At 40.8% G+C, this 24,984-nt stretch overlaps 3 protein-coding genes across 5 annotated transcripts in view; 1 reads left to right on the top strand and 2 right to left on the bottom strand.

The window, feature by feature from the left end:
• The window catches only part of kcnc2 (potassium voltage-gated channel, Shaw-related subfamily, member 2), a 66,198-nt gene extending 60,399 nt beyond the window's left edge, over window positions 1-5,799 (bottom strand). For all 3 annotated transcript variants that reach the window (XM_028399533.1, XM_028399535.1, XM_028399532.1), the window contains exon 1: window positions 4,892-5,799. In XM_028399533.1, coding sequence (XP_028255334.1) covers window positions 4,892-5,446 — 555 coding nt within the window. In that variant the 5' untranslated portion in view covers window positions 5,447-5,799. The remainder of the gene's footprint in view (window positions 1-4,891) is intronic.
• Window positions 5,800-10,452: 4,653 nt separating this feature from the next.
• LOC114432641 (glutamic acid-rich protein) lies at window positions 10,453-17,843 on the bottom strand. The gene is made up of 6 exons (XM_028400791.1): window positions 17,485-17,843; window positions 16,430-16,644; window positions 16,263-16,332; window positions 16,095-16,185; window positions 14,002-14,111; window positions 10,453-13,462 (listed from the first exon to the last, which is right to left on the bottom strand). The coding sequence occupies exons 1-6, from the start codon at window positions 17,624-17,626 to the stop codon at window positions 13,089-13,091; spliced, it is 1,002 nt and encodes a 333-aa protein (XP_028256592.1). The 5' UTR covers window positions 17,627-17,843; the 3' UTR covers window positions 10,453-13,088.
• A 3,987-nt stretch (window positions 17,844-21,830) lies between these two features.
• On the top strand, window positions 21,831-24,984 carry LOC114431827 (cytidine monophosphate-N-acetylneuraminic acid hydroxylase-like). The gene is made up of 5 exons (XM_028399481.1): window positions 21,831-22,190; window positions 23,169-23,343; window positions 23,920-24,036; window positions 24,330-24,445; window positions 24,601-24,984. Exons 1-5 carry the CDS (start codon window positions 21,982-21,984, stop codon window positions 24,734-24,736), a joined length of 753 nt encoding a protein of 250 aa, XP_028255282.1. The 5' UTR covers window positions 21,831-21,981; the 3' UTR covers window positions 24,737-24,984.

Here is a 24,984-nt window from a genome sequence, read left to right as displayed (position 1 = left end):
ACAGGGCTTTCTGATGAGCTTAAAATGAGTAGCTTAAAAAAGTGAGGAAGCTAAAGCACAAACATCATGTTATCACCTCTGACAGCAATAAGAAAGTCATTAAAGAGACATGCACACATGAATCGTGAGTAATGCTCCAACACTCATTTTCCATCACTGCCTCAAAACTAACAAACTAGCACGGAGGGGGTTACTGAGCATTAAGGGTTCACGGTCGAGAGGGTTTCTGAAATCAATCAGTTTCACAAACTGGACAGATCTGAATGAAAACAGGCTGTGGTGATGAGCGATGATGTTGCCATGACAACAGGCAGGCTGAGCGTGCAGCCTGGCTTTGGTATCTTCAGGCGTGCGGCAGGCGGCACCCAGACGGTTTGGGTTTTTAACCTCTTAAGTGGCAGAAAGCAAGCTGCAGTCTCAGATGGGATCATGGGAGGATGGGAAATAGGGGGATGCGTGGGTGGGTGGGTGAAGTGTATGTGTGTTTGTGTGTGGTGGGTGGGGGGGGACTACAAAGTCAGGCATCATTTAAACCTCTGCCTCAGAGTGCAGACATTGGAAATGAAAAAGGTGGCGGGTTAATTCTTCTTTTTTTTGTTACCATCCCAATCCAGCAATGGCCAACTACAAAAATATGAGAGGGACAAACAAACAGATTAACAGATAGAAGAACATATATATATATATATATATACTAAGACAAACACAGAAAACAACCATATATGCTCAGACTTTTTCTTTTTAATTGTTAACATATAAGAAAACCAATTAGAAATTCACCATCATCTCACACACACACCACTGAACACATAGATAGGTGCTCTTAAAAACACACTGCATACAGATTAAAGAGGCAGCACTGAGAGTGAGGAGAGAACAGGATGACTACAACAATAGAAACAGCGTGGGGAGCCCAGAGAAGCACGCCTGCTACCGCTGACTGCTGGCACATGAACACTCGTGGATGAGTTGGTTAAAGGAACAGATCAGACTTTTGGGACTTAAGCTTACATGGAGAGACAGCTGATCTTACAAGTAGGTCTGACATCAGTTAGTTTACTGATAATGAAACCACTATATGGAAAATTATCAAATTACTGTGATGTAATTATTATGAAGGAATAAGACAATGAATGAGGACTGGTGCTCTGTCATGCTACTTGCAATAAGTGCTACCGCTGCCTACAATTAAGACCACTCACTTCAAAGGTGAACTGTTCCAAGAAGGAAGACTATTTTATTATTATTTTATTATTATTACCTGTTACTATTTTTTTTACCTTTACATCCACCAGTAGCAGGTATTTAAAACTAAATGTCTTTTGTTTAAAAAAAAAAAAACACAAATATCAAGCTGCCTGTATATTTGGAAATTGGTCTATCATTATAAACCTCATTGATAACGAGATGCTACATTACATGCATTGTAAATCATAGGTGGAAATACCACTTTACAAATAAATAAATCTGATCAACCTTACTATGAGCCAGTAGAGAGCTGCAGAAGCAAACCTTAAAACATGGACAGTCTTTAGCTTTTACTTCTTTAGGTCCTAAAGTCAAATATTTATTGCACTATTGGTTGATTTTCACCTACCCCAAAAACAACATATGGTGGGATTTAGAGGTTAAAATATACAAGTATAAATGTCACCAAAAAGTGTACAATAAGAAGTGGCAGGGTGGAATGTACATATTTCTATGACACTGAATATGTCAGTGTATTCAACACCAGGTGCTTTCTAACTGCTATATGGGACTATTGAAGCTGTCAGGGACATCATACATCATCATGCAGGTCAAGCTCACTCAAGTCAAAATATAATGATAAACATGAAATACAGGATCCATCCACCCATTTTTCTATTCACCAGTACACCACTACATTTAATATCATTCTCGCAGTTAAATAGCACTTTGCTAGTACTCTGGTTTTAGAGTGAACAGTGAACACCTCTTCTATCCATGGACATTTTTTTTCATGTTACTCTCTTCTAACATCTTGTAATGTCGCAGAATAATGATCTGAGGGTATTCTTTCAGGCATCCACACACTGTGGTACCTCTCTGTGTCACATAATGTCTCATTCTTGTCTGTACGAGGCTAACCAAAGGTTAACCAAATGCCTGCTGGCCCTAACTACTGCTGCTAAACTAAGATGTTTGTTTTCCCATCAGGGATTCTCAAAGATTTGAAGGTATTTTGTAGAAACAAATGTTTCTGTGTTGTATCGGTGGCAGGAAAATGTGATGGGACTTCTCTGTTGCGGGTGCATGTTGGGTTATTGTGTTGGTGCAAGGAGACAGATGTAGTTTATGTGGTGTAAACACAGGCATGCAGCGCCATCAACTCTCTCCTGCCAGTAAAGCATAGCTGAAACTAATTCAGTATTGCCCTGTCTTATGTCGATGCAAGTTCCTCTGTCAGTAGGGTCATCACCAAAAAAGATTTCAAGAAAATAACAGTAAGATGTACTGGACAGGAATTAACAGATTACTGTTTTTCCCCATGCCGTTTGCCATATGTAGTCTAAGGTTAATGTGAAATATTATGAAATTATTATAAAATACACACTCAGTATCTGGATTCACACATCAAGACAAATCCCTGCCTCACTGAAAGTTTGCTGATGGATTAAAAGAGGAGGATAAGTGATATGGAGCAAGGTCAATAACACCCACACACACGTCCTGCCGAACACCTCCCCTCTTGTTAAAAATGTAGACGGACTCTGGTATTAGGCAACAGAAGAAGCAATTAAATATAGACTGCATCAGGCAAAACTGATCACTGATACCAGTCACTAAAGATTAAAAGATATTTGTCTCATCGTACAAAAACTGATGGGGTGTTATGTAAACCAACGATACTGCTTCCTTTGTTCAAACATCAACCTCATATAAAAGCCAGTGTAGTCCTGTTCATGCTGCCACCTGCAGACAATGAAGAGGAGGAATGATGTAATCACAGTAGATGAAACCAGAGCTGATTCTGTTACTGTATTTTTAGCTTTTAGATCTATGAAGAAAGGTCTACTATTTAGGAGTTTGGCTCACTAATGAGCTTGATTCAGATTACTAATAAAAACAGCCTAACACGGAACAATGACAGACTGCTAGCACTAGATGTGTACAAAACTAAATTAGGATACATAAAAAAATAGCATGAAAGAACTTATAATATCAGTTGTAAACGTAAAAATGTATTTCTGTGGAGATAAACTACCAACATTGCAAAGTTTTTGTAAGCTTTTTAAAAACAGACTTAGCTGTCTACAGTAGAAGTCGTGGAAAACCTTAGCTGGACTGGGCTAAAATGATCCTTTCACAAAGTAAGACCAGTATTTCTGGCCAACTAAACACATTTTATTACCATTCTAGATCCTAGATGTATATTTAAGTGCTGATCATTTTCTTATTTCAGCCAATAATGTGTTGAGCTCTGATCCTAGGAGGAACTCTTCTTCTGCCAGCAATGTGCATATTGATTACAGTGTGTTTCCAGGCTACCGTGCAAAGCTCTAGGAAGCTACCTTATTTGCTAAAGGCTTTTTTTTTAAACAATTTCACACTCTTATGGCCTATACGCTGTTTGCTTGTCCTCCTAACTTTCAATGTGACCTCCAGCCACACCCCAATCAAAATGTGATGTAACACCGGGTGCTTTGTCACTGACGACACAGAATAAACATTAGCAGCAGTGTATGACTGTGAGTTTAATTACTTTTAAAAACCCTGTATCAGTCAAACCTGTGCAGCCGTGACACCATGAATTCTTTTGTGTTGCTGTTTGCATTTATTTGTTATATACATAACATGACATCCAAGCTGGCAGGTATTCATTCTTGCATCAGCCAATGATTGAACGATTTGCTGCCCATTACCCAGAATTCACCAGCAGCCTACGGCGAGCTTAGCAGAGATCCTGTCTTTGACCGATAGGAAAGCAGAAGCAACTTTTGCAGATGCGGTGCCCAGCTGACAGTTAACTTAAACTACATCAAAACTTCTGCCAAGTGATCTCTGATATCTGAGGACAGCTTTGCTGTTACTGTCCAACAGCTCACATCAGCTTAGCTCACTGGGTTGTTAATGCACATTGTGGATAGCTGCACACTGAATAAGCAGTATTAAATCAAATCCAACCAATTTGCCACACACCTTATGCCTGGAAACTGTTAATGATGATCAAAAAGGAGAGCCAAGGAAGCCACATGTGGCCTGTAAGTTTACATCTCGCCTTCTCCCAGCCAGAGCCTGTGCACTAAATTTGGATCAGATAAAAGTCCCACACATTTCTTGTGTATTGTGATCAGAAATAGAGCACTGCTGTGGTGCAGGTGCTGAAGAAACACTGTTAAAAGTGTGACTTTACAGAGCACTGCAAGAGCTGTGACCCAATAAACAGCATTTTTTATTTAAAATGAGAAAAAATGTATTTTAAAATGAGAAACCTTGAAGTGACACAGACACGGGAGGTATGGCTGACACAATCAGCATCAGTGCAACAAATGGAGGCTTACAGCTTGTGTTTAGCTCGGGCCTACACACATAAAAACACTGCTGCTATGAATATCCATCCTGACAGTGTTAACACCTTGTGTGCTTATAAGTGAAAAAATAAATCTGCTTATTTTAGCTGAGAGGAATACAAAGGGTTTAAGGGAGGATCATTTTAAACCAAAACAAATAATGGGCTGGAAGGAAAATAATGCAAAATATAAGTTTTTTAGACTTAACCAACTTTTGACTTTCCCTTATTTTTGGGTTACAATAACGCGCTGAGATGGGCAGTGTGTTTCTATGAATGAAAGGAGGCAGGGCAGAGGGAGTAAAGTGGAGGTTAGAGTGTGTGTTTTGGAGAGCCCCAGACTCAGCGGTGCGCCCTTACCCTCGCCGCCCTGGAGGAGTAGGGATCCTCGAATAGATTCCAGATCACCGGCTGCCACTTCCTCCAGAGGCTGACATTCCCGTCGGCAGCCACATCCTCAATGCCGAGCCTCTTTCCTATCTCGTCGTCCTCGTCTCCGTTGTCCACATTGAGCTCGAACACGTCCAGAGCCTCCTCTGCGTCCCGGTGCTGCCGGTATGTCATCCAGCAGCAGGGCTCCACGTCCGTCTCATCAATGCCCCAAAAAGAGAGTTCCTCCTCGAACAGCGGTCCGCACACATCCGCCGGGCAGTGGAGCTTCCCGGTGCGGTAGTAGTTGAGCACGTAGGCGAAGACACCCGGGTGGCGGTCGAAGAAGTACTCGTTGGTCCGCGCGTTGTACTCGATAAAGCCGGGGACTTGTTGCAGCTGATCCAGCACAGAGTCGATGTCCGAATCTGAGGCGAGCAGGGCCAGTCGAGTCCCCGGGAGGGTCTTCAGGGTGGTTTTGTAGGTTTCGTGTCTGGTGCCACCGACGTTGAGGATTATCCTCTCGTTGTCGTCAAACTTGCCCATCGCTCTGTATCAGACATGACTTGATGGAAAGCGGGGGAAGTTGGCCAGTGCAGTCCAGAGGTAACGGCGAGCCCGACGCGCACACACCCACAAACCTGTTTAAAAGAGCTCCGCGATTTTGGCCGTGGTGCGGACCATCTCCGATTTCATTCATCCGTCGCTTTGGTTTTTTTGGGGGGGCCCGAGGAAAATGTCCATCGTTTGTTCAGGAATATTTTAGTAGAGGTGAAGGTTGTCGATCTGTATCCCACAATCCCTTCAGACAGTCAGCGCTGCGAGCATTGAGTGATCTCAACCGGTGGCTCCAAACAGAATGCGCTGCTGATGCCGTTGCGCGTCTTTGGCGTCCCTGCCTTCTCCAAGACGCACAACCGCTCGTCAGCGTCGGGCTCGTTACTTTAACATGTGTAACGCAATGAGATTCATTACAAAAAGTAATTCCACTACTGCAGACATTACAAAGGAAAAGTTACGCATTAAATGCCATATCAGCCTTACATCAATATTGTTGCCTCGTTCTCTGCGTCACAAAACAGAAGTCCGCTCCAGGGATGAACGCCCCTCTGCTGCACGATTTCACCACGTTAAATAATCTGAAGAAATTATTCAATCCTAAAAAAGCGATTTACGGAGGACATCATTCGAAATGAACACAGAAGCCTTTCATTCTTCAACAGGTCAATCACTCAGCATTATTTTACCGTCTTTGATAAAGTTAAGTGAACTTTCCAATGAGATTTCACAGAGCCTACAAAAAGTGTCCTTTAACATGACACCATCACCTCTGATTCAAACGTAGAATCACATTCACACAGTCCACCTGTGGAATAGTTTCCACATTTGGACAGTGGAATAAAATTTAAAAGTATGAACAAAGGATAGTGATTTCACATAATATTCTATAGGATCAGCTCAATAAGAGATAGATGAGGTCTACAACCAAATAGTTTACACTCAAGTTAGGCTAAAAGTTCAAACACAGCTCTCCACACCAAGTATTCCATCCTCCAGTCAGTTTAGCATACCATTTCTACTGCATTACTTTATTCACATGTGTTTGCATAGGGTTGTTTTAGTAATATGTGTAATATAACAGAGCCATTACATCCCCAGCAGTGATTCTCATGGTGCAGGTTTAAACTATGAGGCTGGGAAGCAGCTGCCAACCAGAAGGCCCATCATCTGACAGCCAACACAGCGTACTACGAGGAGGAAAGAGTGACATCTTTAGGGAGTCTAAGCACAGCTCAATCAACACAGAGACACGCCAGGCGATTTGCCTATAATTACATGCATCATTATTCCCTGCTGTAAGGCTGTTTTGTAAAAACGCAACCTCTGAGTAACCTCATTACTTGTCTTCATCAAATCTGCTGAGGAACACATCTCTTTGGGCTTTTAAAATTCTGGGTTTAAAATGGAAATGATTTCTTTCATGGTCATTTTTATTTCAGTGGGGTGATAGTAATTGGTTTCTCTTGTAATCAAAATAAATTGGCTCTTACCTGGAAGAGAGAAATCCCAGCTGTAATACACTGTAATTAATTTGTTCATTTTTTTAATTGCTTCAAGGTATACTGGCAAATACAAGAGAGAATTTCATGTATAGTGACACGCGAGACAGCAGGAGAGACAAATGGTTTTAATTAAGGTTTATTTACTTTGGCTCCAGTGTAATATCTGTTTTACCACCTGCTATAAATGTTTTGATTTGGGCAAACTGACACCGTCAGATTAATTATTAGCAATTCATGCCCATACCTGGATCACTGGGTTACTTTGATATAAAGATAAACTTAATATGTCCAGAGTTAAAGCCCTATCAGTTTATAGTAACTTTCATAGCACCTGTGGCTATGTAACCACTCTGCATCATTACATTTTAAATGTAGTTAAGACTCACTTATCATCAGCAGAGGTCGATTTAGGTCACAGAGTACATGAACCCTTTAGAAAACATTTACAGTGATAATATTACTCATTTTCCATGACATGCTTCTCACTTCAATTTAAAATGCAGCAGACCAGCTGAAATCTGAAATTGGGTGTTGACTCCTTTTAATGTTTCACTAATGAGGTCATTCATCACGGCAGATGAAGTATTGGGGACTATAGTGGGTCAAGACAGTCCCTGCCTAAACAGCCATCCCTGCAACTGAATGATACAGGAAGAATACTATCCCCCCACCTACCCCCTCCCTCTAATATCGTCACTAAAAATAGAACACCCAGATTGCTGATCTTTATCAGGAACTGGAGAGGAAAAGAAAAGAAAGCAAGAAAAAGTCTATTGGAAAGCCAAGGTTCTTGGTCAATCCATTTTACTCAAGTAGAGCCTCAAAATCAGTCCCAGAGGAGGTTGTAGTCTAGACAGGCAGCCGTGGCATTCAGAAACACTTTAGGACTTTAAGACAAGATTGTGTTAAGGGTTAGCAGAGGACAGGAACAGCAACATTAGAAAAAACTGAAATAAAAAGAAAAGCCTACTGCTCTGCAGAAGGATTTTCACTAATTTATTACAAGAAGCAGAGTATTAATATACCCCAACAATGGCACAGAATCACAAACAATTCAGGGAAAAGGTAAATGATTGTATCCCAATAAGCTTCAGTGAAGTTAATAGAATGAGGATAAATTCCATTGAAATGCTTTCCTTTCACTAACTACAAAGACAGTGGTCTTGTCAGACAGAGACAGGGAGAGTTTTCTGCCCTTTCAGTCTGAACTTTCAGTACCACTCTGTGCACACTGTCTGCTGGGTTTATCTGATGAAGCCTACAATACCTCTGCCTCCCTCCCATAGCTCTGAAAACACAGTCCTGCTGCCTTTAAAGACATCCAGAGACCAAAGAGAGACATCTTTGTATGAATACTAAAATAAATACATGTTAGAAAGTCCTCAGACATAAACAAAACTGGTTGATTGGCAATTAAACCCAAAAACAGCATGAATGGATGCAACTCCAGACAGATTGGTTTTCCTGTCTTGAGCTGGATCATTACTCTGTCACTTTCAATGCTTTTAATTTAGTTGGTAAAACCAGCAAGGGGGACAAGCTGCCAGTGGGGATATAACACACCAAGGCTTGTCATGTGTTATTTCATGTAATTTCACTAAGATGTGAAGAGCTGGAAATGTGTCGACGTGACACACATGATGTGCGTTGGAATAATGCACTACTGAATTTGTCCAGGTTGTTATTCTTACGCCTGTATTCACTGACAAAACAAAAGTTACAGTACTGACTTGTCATCAAACTGCTCAAACAGCAAGCAAATGAGCACACGAGGCACTGCTGACATGCTTTGAACATTACAGTCCTTACACAGTTAAACACTTCATAAACGCTGCACCACTCATGAGAATGCTTCTGGTGTGATTAAAAGTCCGGTGCAGTCTGAAGGGAGCTGAGGAGGGAATTAGATTTTTCTTGTAGCCTATGCAGGCTGCACCACATAAAACTTTTTGCTTCATTCACAGCTATGGAGTACAACAAAAACAAATTATCCTGCTAACCACAGGCTCTTGGATGGAATTAGGCAGGAATCCCAGTGGAGGAAAACTGAGCTGATTAAATGTTACATTCCTAATTGAGACAGCCAAGCTCATTTACAATGAATCCCAGATCTTTTTCCTGTGCTGCATGAGAGGAAGTCATTAACGAACTCTGTATGTCTAATTATAAGTTATCATTAGAGGTCGTTTATTTCACCAGGATGCTTCAGAGAACTTTTCAAAATAAAGGTTTGCTGGATTGTTGGAGCTTATTTTATTGTGCTGACGCAACCTTTACTTTTAACTGTCATAACATAATACACATGTATTAGCAGCAAACATGTAGTTGTTTTTTTTATGCTGTATTAGTACTTTTTTGTTTAGTCACCAATGTAAATATGTCCTCTGTCACCCCTTACTGAGTGCTTTTACCTTACTGCCTTTTTCCTGTAATGTGTTCCTCCAGCACCATCTGTAGGTTACAGGCGGTACTTCAGCATGTCCTCAAATTTAAATCCATCTTGGGGATACATGCTGCTGACTCACAACTGACAACAAACAAGCTTCCAGATGATCCAGATCCAGAGTAAAGATCAAGAATATGATCTCTGTCATTCAATTGTATGGGTTCTAATAATTGGATTAGAAAACATATGCCACTTATCTACTGATGGATACTGACAGAAACTGTATTCTGAGCACACCACACTTAAGTTACTTACTCATTAAAGCTGGCTTTAGGACTGTGGTCATGTCTCCCTATGGTCCACCTGTGAATGCAAGGACTTTATGGACCAACAGTAAATGCTGTTTGTTCCCACATTATGCAGTGATAGAAATGTTCCTAATGAACATCACATAAGCCATAAAATGTAAAATAATGACCAAGCTGTACCTTACTTGGAAGAGGAAATCAAATGCCCTACCTGGAACTGGACATGGGAAGGAGAGCTAGTCTTCTCCAGGACCCACTGTACACAGATAGGCACCTGGGTCTGGTGCAAGCCAGCCTGTGTGGCAAACCATGGCATCACTTCCTGTTAAAAAGCAGCGGGGGGAATAAGAAGAGGCATTTTTTAAACAGCGTTCTATAAGATAATGGTATGGGGCTCAGTGATGTCATATATTGGAGCAACCAATTAGTCTACTGCATGTAATCAAAGAGTCACATCTACACCACACAATAAAAACAAAAATAAATCTGTAAAAGCCATCAGTGCATGTTTGTCATCCTGTCATCCAACATTTTATCAATATTTAAAATCTCTGCTTTGTGTTTAGCCGCTAACAGTCAAACATTTCCCACAGGAACTACTGAAAAGTTGTAACCGAAGTATAAGAAAATTAAACATTCAGGCTTTAAATTAGGCACCATTTTCGTATAATTTGGGTTTAAAAAACCCTATATCCCGTGAATGCACCATACACGTAAGCAATGCTTAATAAGAATAAGCACAATTTGACTAGGAAATTATGACTAAGCATCAGTTCAAAAGTCATGCAGACAAACATCATTTTATGTTTTATTTTCAAGTAAGGCAAGCCGAGTTTGTTCTCTCAGCCCACACATGAAACACACAACATCCTACGCAGACATATAACTATGCAAAAAGGGTAACAAACGATACAAAACATTTATAAATAAATTAAGGCAAAGTTTAGTGGTTTCCAAGTTGTGGCAACAAACTCAACGTGTGGAAAAAAATAAGGCAACGCACAGTTGAATTATTAAACAATATTACTACACAATTAATGCAGTATTACAAGAGTGTCTATTTTGGCTAATAATGCAAGTAATCACCACATTTATGAAATAAAAAACAGCGTAATGCTGCAATGTGCAGTAGAATGATACATGCAACCTAACTCCATGAATGCATTTGGTGTTAACTGATCTCAGCATAAAGTCCAAGTTGTCTTTTCTTTTAAATGATGACCCACACTGCTTCAGTTCAGTGCGTTTGGAAATTCATAGGATCAGCTTGTTGGATGTAACCCAGCAACAAACCACATGGAAATAAGCTGAAAACCTCATGGTTTCCTCACAGTGACCTCTCAGACCAACCCCCTAAGCACACATTTGAAAGAAAGTCATATAAGAGTGAAACAATGTTTATGTTGGTAGAAATGATTGTCGTCTTCAAAAAATAATTCATGCAGTCATAACACAAAAACGCTCTAAAACAATAAAAACATGCAGAGTAATGTTTGGATGTATAAACATGCCACAAGCTCGAGTTCACACCTCTACAATATCATATAATCTGCAGTCTATGCAGCACCCAGCTGCAGCATCAGTTGAGAACATATATTATAAAATCAAGTGTTTTGACATTTGCTATTCTGAAAGTAACCTGAGGGTGGCAGCTCAGGGTGAAGATGCAATAACAAAAGTCAAGCCGTCCTGTCATGTGTGGTGTCAGAGTGAAATAATAGGGCAGACATTTTGGCTTGTCACTTCGTAATTAGCACAGAAAAAACTATTAATATAGCCAGCAGTGAGCCTTGAGAGGCTGCAAATATGATTTGCCTAGTGATTCAAACAGAAACTAAATAAACCTGCTGGACCAGAGATGCTTTAAATGTTTCAATTCACACATAACCAGGTGCAAAACTCATGACTAGGGTCTAGCGACAGAGGAAGAGTGAAGAACATTGTTGGCTCTATTTTCAGATCCACACAAAAACTAAAACATGTAACAAATGTTACACATTCTGCTTTGGTTTGTCCATAACAAAGGCATTGATTATTATCAGTTTAGTGGAAATAGTGCTTTCTGACAGTACATTTACACACTTGTCAAAACATATTTACAAAAGCATGTAAAATGATTACGTGACTGATGAGCTATACATTAAAAATAAAGGGGTGGTACACATTTCTTGTGCTTGCCTGTTTTCGTTTTTGATCAACAACAATATATATTTGTCCAGTAGCCTTCTATAAGCTTTATCACTATCAAAAATTGTGAAAATTGTGTAACATGAACCGTTAGCTTGTTAGCATAGTTTACAGGAAACAAGTAAAGTGTAGTTGCCATAATGTTGCTTAATTATTATGAGGTTTCTGAATGGTTGTTTGTAACATACATTTGACCACTAGGATATAGTAGAAATTCTCAACCAAGTTCCAGAGTGCCAGTGATTGCATTTTTTGATTTGAATATATGATGCTTTACACCAAAACAACTCCACAAAGAAACAGGAAGTGGCAGGACTTACAATATGAACAAGGTTTGCACAAGTTGATGCTCTTTCATGCACCCTTCAATGAATTTGTGTTCCCTTATTTTAGGCTTTCTTTTTAATGTAAACAACAAGGTAAATGTTGGAAGAATTCCTTTTACTCTGTCTTTAACTGTTAACCATTACTATAGTAGTTTGTATTTAGGGGTTAAGAGTCAAGTGTTACACCAGATGGTGGTGGGGTTAGGCTCAGGGTCACGTAGATGGACTGGTGACCATGACCTGATCACAAGTAAATAAGGCTTGACCATTAGCAGTAGAAGACTGTGATCTTGTTTTATGATTATGCCTTCTCCAAGATGTAATTCCAAGCTGTGTGTCTTCTGAGAAAAACAACATCTGTCTGATAGTAGGAGAGTATAAGAAGGGAGCTGCTCTGAAAAGACCTTGAGCACTCCTACAGAGGCAACTGTCTGTGTGTGTTACTGCTCCTTCCTGCAGGAATAAAAACACTTGAGTGAACTCCAGCTATTATCTCTTGTGTAATTTTCTAACATAAAGTTTACAAGAAATGAACAAGAAAGAGGGAAATGGGTATTGAACTTGCATAGCACTCTGAAAACAAGGCCAGAACATTTGCAGCTACTTCTGTTCACATGCCACAACTCTGTCTCCTGCCTGTATACTACCACACAAGTACCTATAACTCAAAATGCCACCCTTTGTGTATATAGCACCATAAGACACAGTATGCGATGCAGTTGGAGCTACCCTCAATTGACCTTCCAGTACATGTTTGTGCTGGTCTTTGTGACTGGAACACAAAAATAGAGCCAAATGAATGCATTATATTACTTTGATGGTTATGCAGACAGCCTTTTGGAATGAAAGCATTTCATATAATAAATATTAATAATAATAATGTCACATTTTTGTACAATGCACAAGTCTTCTGTGAGTTCATTCAGGCCTGTTGCGCCGCCTGAGGCCAGATGCACACTCCTCAGTGTTTCTCTCATGCAAGTTTTCTACTGAAGGCATTAACTCAGAGTGCTCCAATTCTTCATCATCATCATCATCCACTGCCTCCACATCCTCATCTTGTTCTTCTTCTGCTTTCCTGTCAGATTCTTCTGGTCTAAGCTCCTTCATGTCCTCACCTTCTGTTGCAGCATCATCTTTGACTTCTGAAGGCTTTTCATAAACCTTTTCAGAAGGCTCTGTTTCTGCAGGTTGTGTGGTCACTGCGGTCGGGTGTGTGTCCACTGTGGCTGAGGTATCCCTAGCCCCGAGGGACTCGATGAGGTCGTCCAGATTACGCTCACAAGATGCCTCTAAAAGACAAGACATGACATGTTACAATGTATGCTGTCATCCACAACTCAAAGATGGAACTGAAGGAAAAATGGCCACAAAACTAGAGGTGAAATTAGAGCTACAGTTCCAGAAACAAATGCAAAAAGGAACATTAAATGAGATTATATAGCAAAAATACCAGTGCCAAACTAACAAACTGTGACAATGACAAAACCTAAAGCTGGATCAAAATGGCTGGTATGAAAAATGTGCTCACCTGTAAGGCATCTCAACATAGATGCAAAACCATTCCTAGTAAACTGGAACTGCTTTTGCATGTAAACAACACTATTTACAAGGTATACATTACCTGAGCATCAGCTCATGTACTGCAACTGATGAAGCCACTTGGGAGTGTGCCAAATCTTCAGAAAACTATAATATTATCCCAGCTGCCTTAATGTTAACCTCTTGGATATATTATGACTGTATACTATATTATAACCTGATAAATATCAAGAAAACAGAATCTAAAAAACCTCTTTGACAAGCAGTATAAGATCATTTATCAGCCCACCGTTGAGATTCAGAGGTGGACAGTCCATTCCTCTTTTCTTCATCAGATACCGGATGGTCTGGAGCTGAGACATGAGCTCATTCTTCTGGTCCTGGGCCACAGACTTGACACTACAAAGACCACAAATCAACATGATGGTGAAGATCTCAGAGGAGCTACTTTGGATGTAGTTAGAATGCTGCACTTTAGCCAGTGGGAGGAAAAATGGTATCACATTTAAAATTGGGCCAACATCTTCTGCATCCATCTGCTTCACCACTGACATCTGGACCTCAAGTCATTCTCCGCTATCCTTAGTCTGACTGCGCACTGGATAGACAATGTGTTTACATTGCAGAGAGCAGTGTTACATGCACGCGAGTAACACTAATAGCGAGTAACACTAATAGCGAGTAACAGTAAGAGTGGTCAGCAGTTTAATAACTGACTGACATTGTTTTCTGCTCTTGTTATTAGAGAGGTGTGTTTATTTTGTTTACACTATTTGTTTAAGACTAAGAGCAATGACCACATTGTTTTGGGCCCAGTTAGTAAAACTGGAGCTGTGTGGACTCTTGAGTTTGAGCAGTTGGACAGTGAACAATATTGTTGTTGGTTTTGTGTCCCTGCTCTCAGTTGTTCTCACCATAGTGAGCTTGCCCTGAATTATTTGCACTTTAAAAGTATAATTTGTTTTTATTTTATTACAGAGGTTATTTTTCTGGGTCTCCTAATTTTTTTTTTACTTTTGTATTTTATTGAATTGTTAATAAATGGGTCTTTCTCATCCCTACTGCTTCTGACAATTTATAAAGCCTTTTCTAACATTCCACTCTACAAAATTTGTAATTAAAGTATGTGTGATATGTGTTGATTTAGTGTTCAGTGAATATTGGCTCAATATCGGTATCGGTCGATATTCATGGCTGCAATATCGGTATAATATCGGCAGTGAAAAAGTTGTATCGGGACAGCCCTAGTTCATACAGCACTCTTCAGTTCCCTGTTTGCTTTCTCTCTGTATTTTCTGGCTGTCGCTCCTCACTTATCCATCTGCCAATGGGAATTGAAATTAAAACATGATCATATACACCTTTATTTATTCAATAGTTGTGATTGAGATTGATTTTCTTCAGCGTTTCTAATGTAGCTACAGTATCTCTTTTCTCATCTTCCTCACCTCTCTGCCTCTCTTTCTAAAGCTGAGCTCCAGCTGACAGACTTTTCATTATGTCTGTTACAGTTCTAGCTGTATGCAGACATCAGATCAATGGTCCACTATAGCAGGATGATAACAATACTTTTTAAATGGGCGTTCGTCATGTAACCATGTACTATAACTCCTTAAAACCAGCTGACTGCTGTCAGTCAGAGAGTTAACAAACAACAGATTTCTCCGTTTTCGTGGAGTATGGAACAAGCTTTAGCACATAGCATCAGCTCAGCGTATGTCCGTGTTTTTCTTCTTCTTCTGGATTTTCGGCAGACGGTCTCGGTCTGCACGCACACACCCACGCACTTTTCAATACTTTTTAAGGGTCTTAATTTTCCTAAAATTGATTTATCAACTTTTAATACTTTTTAAGACCCCACGGACACCCTGCTTCCGAATATACAAATTAAAGGTAGGGTAGGGGATTTCACTTTGATGCAGTTTTTGTTAAATTAGTGTAACTTCTCTTTACAATCCGATAGCAACCGATTAGTTCGGCAGTTTCGCTTTAAAACGAAAAATATTAATCATCTGTGGAAGCTATAAAACACTAAAAACATCAGCCAATCCTACGAGGCGCACCTGCTCGGAGTATTGGCTGGTTGTCACTCTCTTCCTGCTCTGCGCACACCAGAGAGGTACATGCATGATGGCCGAAGTCACAGACTGGTTGGAAGGCGTGGCTTTGCGGTGAACTCCGAGAGAAAGGGACGTGTGTTTACTTTCAAAATCTGGCTGACTCTCACTGAGTTTTCAAAATCTCCTACCCTACCTTTAATCAAAACCTGAAACCCTCTCCTCACATCTTGTGGGAGGATAATGCACATGATGTATTAAAAAAAAAAAAAAGAAGCGGTGCACATCTGAACCTGTGTTCAAGCTGATAGCTGTGTTGACTCACCAGTTAGTAAGCGGATCCAGCTGGGTAAGGATGGAGTTAAGCATCCTTTCTGTCTGTGCCAGCCTTTGTTCCAGCTCATTCAGCTGGTTCTCTGCATAATGACAAATATATACACTGAAGATGATAATAAACAACATTAATTGTGGTATGTGTAAATGCAATACACACCTGCTTCCACTGATCTTTTGGCTCCTTTTGCAACTTTGTCCTTTTGTGCCTTGTCATCAGCAGACTTAATCTGTGAGATAACACAGAAAACAAAAGGAAAACAGACATACTCTGCAGTGTCTTACCAGTAAGTTGTACATATGTAATTTAGTACTGCATGTAGTTACCTTCAAAAACTTGTAGGCTGCAAATACACCAACTCCAATGGCATAAAGAGGCATGAGTGTAAAAACGTAGCCTTTATTATTATTGGATTTGTACTTGTCGCTCTTCAGCTCTTGCTCCATCCGTTTCTTCATCTGCTGCATGTTCTCAGGGGTCTGATGCGAGCCAGGGGCGTTTACATTGATGGGCTGACCTCTGACACCACCAGGGCCTTGTCCTGCAGCCACAAATACAACATTGTGAAAGAAGACAAACACAGTAAATAACTATGTAAACAATGACAACAAGAGAGCAAGGCTACTGAACTCAAAGTCATGACCAGGAAGCCAGTTTGAGATTATTAATTAGTAGCCATTAGAAGACATTAAACTGCAGCCAAAAGGGGATGCACCCAATCAGCAGCAATAGCCAGAAAGCCTGTGGCATTTAGGGCACTCAAAGTTCTTGATGCTAGACAGATTTGAGAATAATATATATATATATATATATATAGTGTACTATAGTGGACTTTACCTTTAATTCATGCATTATAATGAACTTTAAAAATTCACACATTGGACATTTAAATGATTTAAAAAGGAGCCATATGATTTTGACTTAAACAAGAGATCTCCATATGCCAGTCCATCCTATTTGATGAAACTGGATTGGACCTTCATAGGCGTGGCCTCTATGGGCAGCATCCTTCAAAGGATGCAGCTCTGAAACTCAGACTCAGAACTTGGCACTCTTTAGATGACAGAGGCCTCATTTACATGATGAAACTTCGAATTAACGCTCAAAACAACGTTACAAAAAGTAAACTGTAACAATTACTCAACAAATCAAAGTAGAATTAAACAAGAAAGTAAATGAGCATAAAGATACTAACAACAGAAGTGTTTTATATATACTACTTATCATAAAAAGAGCAGTAACGAGGGTTGTCGTCACTTTTATGTAGTATAAACAAGCCAGAGCACACGAGCGTGACTGCAAACAAAGTGGAGCCTGCTGCGCTCGAGGCAAATGAGACATATGCAAACAAACCACATCAGTGCGACGACACCTGTCTAACCTTTTCTGTTGTAACGAGGGTCGTATTTGGTTTCCCTCGCCGTGGTCCCGCCGCCGACGCCGAACAGCCTCGGCAGGACGACGAACGTGAAAAGCACGGCCGTGAAAGCCAGAGCGACTTGCTGTGATGTTGACAAAACCATCCCTGAACCACCGAGGTACGAAACCTCCACCGCAAGTGAGCAACGCTAGCTGATACAAGAGCTCGGTAAAAGAAACGAGAGGCAGAAACGTTATGCTGTCATGTCAAATTGCAGTAAAAACAAAAACTTTGACATTTGTGGACACTTAAGATATAAACCACAGCTGTTCCATCCAAAACAGGCTGCGCTAAGCTCCGCTGCAGAGACAGGACTTCCTGAAATGATGTCTTCTTCGCTTCTTCTTCTTCTTCTCTGGGTTTGTGCAGCTGTCCCATTACTGCCCCCTTCTGGCTGTTCAACACTGGAGTTTGAAGGCTTTTGATTCATTAATACCACTCAACAAAAATATAAACGCAACACTTTTGTTTTTGCTCCCATGTTTCATGAGATGGACTTGAAGATCTAAACTTCATTCCAGATGGCTTCCAGGTGGCCTTTTATTGTGGGCAGTTTGAGGTACACCTGTGCACTAATCATGATGTCAGATCAGCATCTTGATGTGGCACACCTGTGAGGTGGGATGGATTATCTCAGCAAAGCAGAAGTGCTCACTATCACACATTTAGACAGATTTGTGAACAATGTTTGAGAGGAATGGTAATATTGTGTATCTGGAATGAAGTTTAGATCTTCAAGTCCATCTCATGAAACATGGGAGCAAAAACAAAAGTGTTGCGTTTATATTTTTGTTGAGTGTATGTGGCATTCCCCCTGGTGTTTACACTGCTCTGTTTACACTGAGCAGCTGAAACTATTTCCTGCCGGGTGGATGTGTTTTTGTGGATCAACACGGAAACTGGCATCTCATGGATTCCTCCCTCACAATGCCAGTGACATTTTTATTGGCTTCTGGATTATTGCAGAAAATAAGCTCAGTTTAGTTTTATTTAGCAAATTGACATTTCTTTCTTTGATCTTTTCCTGCAGATGTTAATGTTGATTTATTTACTACTCTTTTTATTTCAGATAAATTAAAAGGTACATTTATTGCTCCACATGACTCAATACTTCCTGCAGCTAGTTCTTACTACTACCTTTTATATATTTTTGTATATACTATTATTACTGTCCCTCGTAATTTTCAACCATATCCTAAAATAAGTATCATAGACATTTATTCCACTTTTTCTCCCATTGTGCAAGATTCTGGGTAGTGATCACTGCCAGTCCCAGCATAAGAACTAAACACAGACACTCTTGTTCCACCACCATCATTCAAACAGACCAAATCTCTCAAATCCACCAAGTCCTCTATGACCTTCCAATTCGATCATCCTCCTTCTTTATGCCGTTTAACTTTAGAATGACAACATTTTTCTCAAATCTCTTTGCTTTCACCACTCCCAGCACTATCATTTCTTAACCTTTTATTTCCTTTGCCACTGTTCCTGTTCATCCATGCCCCTCCTTCCTCCTCATCTCCTTCTTCATAATATCTGCCCAGTTGCTTACAGCTGAACCATTTGCAGAGCAGCCATTATAAAGGGATCTTTATTAGATTTCCCCACTTGTTGTCATCTGTTATTTCCTGCTGTCATTCTCTCCTCAATGGAAAGACTAATTGCTGTGGTGTCATTTGTGCTCTTATTTGACCTCTGGTTCTCAGGTAACTATAGCCTAATCATAAGTGGTGGATTTAATGGGTTTTTGTGTCAGAGAATCAAAGGCATTGAGAATGGGGGCATTTTAACCAGAAACCCATAAAAGGGTGTTGTAAGACACATTTCTGTTGCTCTGTTTTTATTTTTATTTTATTTTATTTTAGATTAGAATAGAATGCCTTGCACAAATGCTACGGCAAGGGGGAGCCAGGACACAAGGTCAGGGGGGGAACAACATCATCTTCACCTGAGATTGGGTACCAAGCCCCAATAGTAAGCCCCCACCTGCACAACACAAGAGCCGCTGTCCTGAGAGAGAACATCATGGGCAAGATGGACACCTGGAACCTCTGCAGCCAGTTACCAAGACTAAGTGAAGTACTAAGTGAAGTACTCTCTAAAGTCTACTAGTGAATGCAGCACTACAAACAATCCCTACTGTGACCATCACTGAGACCAACAAGCTAATGTACACCACAGCAACAGTTATCCTTGAGATGCTTGGCCACAAAATAAACACCACCAAGGAGCAGTGTCAAGCATGGAGGAGAAGGTTAGAGGCAAAAATAAGGGCAACTCGGAGAGAAGTTAGCTAACTGTCAGAAATACAGAGAAGGGGGGTGAAATCAGGTAAGAAATACAGCAGACTGTCCATAACAGAAGCCCTGGAGACTGTTAAACAATGACTCTCAGCCCTGGCCACACACTTGAAGAGATACACCAGAGAGATAGAAGCAAGGAGAATAAACAGGATGTTCTCCACAAGTACATAAGGAAGATGGCCCCAAGCGATGGAATACTTAGTGAATACCTCAGGCAACAGAAGCCCAATGCAGAGGAAGAAGAGCAAGAACCATCATGGCAGGACAAGCCCCTCCACGGAATGTACCACTGACAGATACAGGAGGTGGCTGACATCAAGAAGTCCCACCAGTTGCTGAAAAAAGCTGGACTGAAAGACAGCACAGAGGCATAATCGTAGCAGCACAGGAACGGGCCCTGAGCACAAGCTCTATACGGGCTAGGGTCTACAAACCAGACAGGACCCCAGGTGCAGACTGTGCAAAGACGCCCCTGAGACAATCCAGCACATAACAGCAGGGTGTAAGATGCTAGCAGGCAGGGCGTACATGGAAAGGCATAACCAAGTGGCAGGCATAGTGTACAGGAACATCTGTGCCAAGTATGGCCTGGAGGTCCCAAGGTCAAGATGCGACACACCTCCAAAGGTGATTGAGAATGACCAAGCTAAGATCCTGTGGGACTTCCAGATACAGACCGACAAAATGGTGATGGCTAACCAACCAGACAGTAGTAGTGGACAAACAGCAGAGGAAAGCCGTAGTGGTAGATGTAGCAATCCCAAGTGTTGGCAACATACGGAAGAAGGAACATGAGAAACTGAAAAAATACCAAGGGCTTAAAAAGGCTACAAAAGATGTGGAAGGTGAAGGTAACAGTGGTCCTCGTGGTAATTGGAAACCTCAGGGCTGTGACCCTCAAACTCAGAGAGTGGCTCCAACAGATCCCAGCTGATGATCTTCTGTGCTGTCTGAACAACTCTCTTTAACCTCTCCTTCTCTGCTACAGTGCAGCTGCCGTACCAAAATGTGATGCAGTATGTCAGCAGGCTCTCAATGGATGAGCGGCAGGGTTTAGGTTGTGCTTCCTGAGACTCTCATTCATGCTGGTGATGGGAGACTTCTTTGGCACCGGGATTATTGTGGAAGATTTCAGGCAGTGCCAAGGTGGTGACCTGGTGGGTGCATGCTTTGAGCACCTTTGAGAGATGGTCAGACTGTCCGGGGTGGGGGAGGGGTATGGCTCTGTATTTTGCTTGATGTTGGTATACACGTGAACCAAACTGTTCTCCCCACTTGTAGAACACTTAACATGCTGATAGAACTTCGGGAGTACAGACTTTAAGTTTCCCGTATTAAAGTCCCTGCTATGATGTGAACACCGTTGGGGTGGGCCCGCTGTTGTTCGTTTATGGCGTTCAGCAGGAGAGAGAGTGCTGTGTTTACGTTGGCATCGGGTGATAGATATACAGCCGTTATGAACAGTCAGCTCTCTCAGCAGAAAAGCCGACATCTTACAGTCATGTACTCTACGTCCATTATCAAGGCCACTGATCCAGAGATATTTAACAATGGTAATCTCGCAGTAAGATGTGACAGATTCACAGTAATAGCTTTAATACCAGCAGTGACTGGACAGTAAAATCCTGTTAATGTTTTACAAAGAATCAACTCGGAGGCTGTCTCCCACTCTGGGGATAACAGGAGGCTTCCTGAAACAGGAACTCCTGTGCAGGAAGTGTTTGTTTTAACTGCCCATAGTTAAACTGCACATTGTTGAGTAAAACTCTTGTGAGCATGATTTATGATGAGTACTACTACTGTTTCCTTTAGCTCTCTCTCTCTGTCTCTCCCTCTACAACTTCTTATATGCTTTTGTCTTCAGCTTCTGGGCTCTGCTATGTCCTGCCTTCCAGAGGTCAGTCCCGCCTCATCATCCTCTGTCCAGGCATTCCGCTCCGCTAGCTTTTGTCCTTATCTCACTTTGTAAACTGTCAGAATTCTTGTCAGTTCATGGGTTTTGTTCAGAGCTGCAGTGCAAAAATCAAGCAAGAGACTAAGCGTGCTGTCTGTCCTAGTTTAAAGGCTTGAATACCCACAGCCAGTAGTCAGGGTTAAACACTCAAAGACCCTCCCGACTGATCATTCTGGTTTACCATTCAATCAGAAGGCAATGGTGAGATACACTACATTTGAAAGTTTGTTTTATTTAAGTCTAAACAAATCTCTTTGTTATAGTGTTCTTAAGGATATAAATGTTAAAAACCGTGCAGAGGACCTCAATGCGCTTATCAAGGAGTTTGCACCTGAAATCAAAACATGGACCCCCAAACCAGGTGCAGTGCTGGACCTCAGCCTCGCTCTGAGAGACTCTACAAGCAGGTCTGTGTGTGTGCTGCACATAACTTTCATTACACATGTCAGTATAAGGCCAGTGTTTACTTTGATTGGGCATGCCAGCAAAGCAAAGCATGACCCACTTAGTGAAGCAGTGCATTGAGCTAAGTATGCAGGCCAGTGTGGGTGTAGCCTGTGAAGAAATAAAAAAAAGAACTCTGAAATAATTGTGTGGGTGGACAGATCCAGAAACATCAGCCAACACTTCCTATCTCCCTTGGTGATTAAGGTAAAGATTAGAATTAACTTTGTGGGAATTAGGTTGTAGTAGCAGTATATATAAGAAGAAGTGGCAGTAAATACAGTAAAAAAAACACACATAGCCACACACACATACTTAAATACACTTGTCTGTGAAAACAGAAGTGAACCTGACCACGCAGCCTCAGCCTCTTATTGTTGTGCAAGCTCTCTTTTTATCTGGACTATAATAACTGGAATACAGCTCAGGGTTTGAGGTTAGGTTAGATAACCCAACTGACCGCACATACCATATCTTTGGCAGTGCTGTCCTGTCTGATGATCAAAGGTTCACTTTGTAGACAGCAAAAAACAAAAGAAATAATTATAACAGTGGACTTTAATAATAGCACAGTTGAAAGTAAAATTACAAAGTGACATATATACATATGTGACATATATATGCTAAACCATAAATGTGCAGCTCAGGAGATCAGCTGCTTAAACGTTCAGTGTGCACTCAATGTTCATCTTTGTAAAATAGCAGCTGTGTTCGAGAGGGAAGGGAGGTAACTGGATAAAGGTAACTTAGAGGATTAGAAACGGTCACAGCTGAGGTTATGGCTACTGGGTTATTGACATGTGGCTGCTGCAGCTACATCAAAGTAGTGTTTAACACTACATTTACACTACACTACACTACATTTGTACAAATGTACAAATGTACAAATGTAGTAATGTACATTTTTCCTTTACTACTTTCTATATCACCACTGACCACAGTGAGCCCATCACCGACCCACCAGCCGGTACAAAAATCTACAAGGACAGCTACGAGTTTGACTTGTATTTGGATGAATTGAACAGCGCCATCAGCTGTGAGATATTTAAACATCAAAGCTGGATCCAGTTTTATTACACCTGGGCAGGATTTCGAAACTACAACCTTGTTGTGCGGGTAAATATATATATGAACCAACGGAGGCAGAAACTGTCAGCTCTACTTCTTGTACTTTTTCTCTATTTAAGTTGTCATTTGGACAATCCTCCCTTTTCTTGTCACCTTTTACTTTATGCTATTAAAAATGCTATAAAAACAGCTATAGCTTATGCTAAACACAATGCTAAACTGCATTCTACAAACACATTTATTATATACAGTAATAATGTATTTGACAGATTGGTTTTAAGCCTGAAACTATTGGAGATAGAGCTGGTTTGATGAACAGATGGAGCCTGTTTGACCACAGCAGCCTCTGCAGTCACTCAGCTCAGCAAGAACTGTGAGGATGGGAGTCATAGTTAATGATTATAGATAGCTCTTGGTTGTTTCCTCATCATATTTCCCTCCCTTTCAGCTTTGAGTGATCCTCCTTGGCTACTTTCTCTCAAAACCCCTGGCCTGCTCCTTTCAGTAAGCTTTTTATGAACTGAACCTAGTTTTAATTTTGGCTTTTACGCTTTCCTCCTTTTCATTCCCAGCTTGTTTAACACAAATGTGCATTTGAATAATTGCATATGTCTCCACATGTAGGTCATTGAGACAGATGATGACTTTGAACCTGTCAGTGGTGGCTATGACTATCTCGTGGACTTTTTGGATCTGTCATTCCCCACCACGACGCCTAAAAGAGAGCACTCCTATGTGGAAGTGAGTCACTGTGGAACTGAACGTATTATTCCTTCAATCCCTAATTCAATATGTGATTAAATAATTGAATTACTACAAATTGAAGGCTGTTTAAAGCTGTCATCGAAATGTAGAAAACTGTCTGCAAATGACAGCATCTAGATGATAGATTCCTTCATGTTGATTCTTGATGTTACATCCAGGGAAGTGATCCAGGGCTAGCGTGCTAAAGTTTGGGGTCATTTGCAGTGTCACACACGAGGTGCTGCTTTGACAGAGCAGTTAAGCTAAATTTCTTTGTCTCTTCTTTCAAGTTAAAAAACAGAATCGGGGTAATGAGGTATACTGTGCTGCACGGGCGTCTCTGGGATGACCTCTACATCGGCTATCAGAACCGAATAAGCCGAGACCCCGACATCTACCACCACAAGTACATACACTCATATGTCTCATATGTTAATATAAGTCATGATAAATGTAATATAATGATGTAAATACTGGAATACAAAATGCACACTGTGTTCCAATGTCAGTATGACCAGGACCGTCATTGTTCCTTACATGTATTATAAATTTGGCCTCCAGGTTCTGGAACCACTTCCAGGCAGAGTTACCACTTAGCCGACCAGACTGGGACCAGTTCTTGCAGCAGATACCTGCCATCCAGGAGCCGGACATACCACAGGAATCAAGGGCATGGGACTACTGTGTTGTGGCATGAATCTGGATTATTGGTAAATGAAGAAGAACAAATTGAAAGCCCAACAACATTCAAACTATCTGAATAATAATAGCTGGATGTATGTGACCTGCCATAGAACCAAGTCCGCCAGAGCATAGTTTACATTTTTACCTGCTGTGGTGCCATTGTTTGAGTATTTTAATTTGCCATACATCAATACAAGCCTAGATTTTAATAATATATATGGAGTTAGGTCAATATTAACTAAAGAAAGTGTCAAAACTACA

Source organism: Parambassis ranga, chromosome 2, assembly GCF_900634625.1.
Source record: "Parambassis ranga chromosome 2, fParRan2.1, whole genome shotgun sequence".
Taxonomy (NCBI): domain Eukaryota; kingdom Metazoa; phylum Chordata; class Actinopteri; family Ambassidae; genus Parambassis; species Parambassis ranga.
The sequence above is the reverse complement of the archived record's forward strand: the minus strand, read 5'-3'. Positions and strand labels throughout refer to the sequence as shown.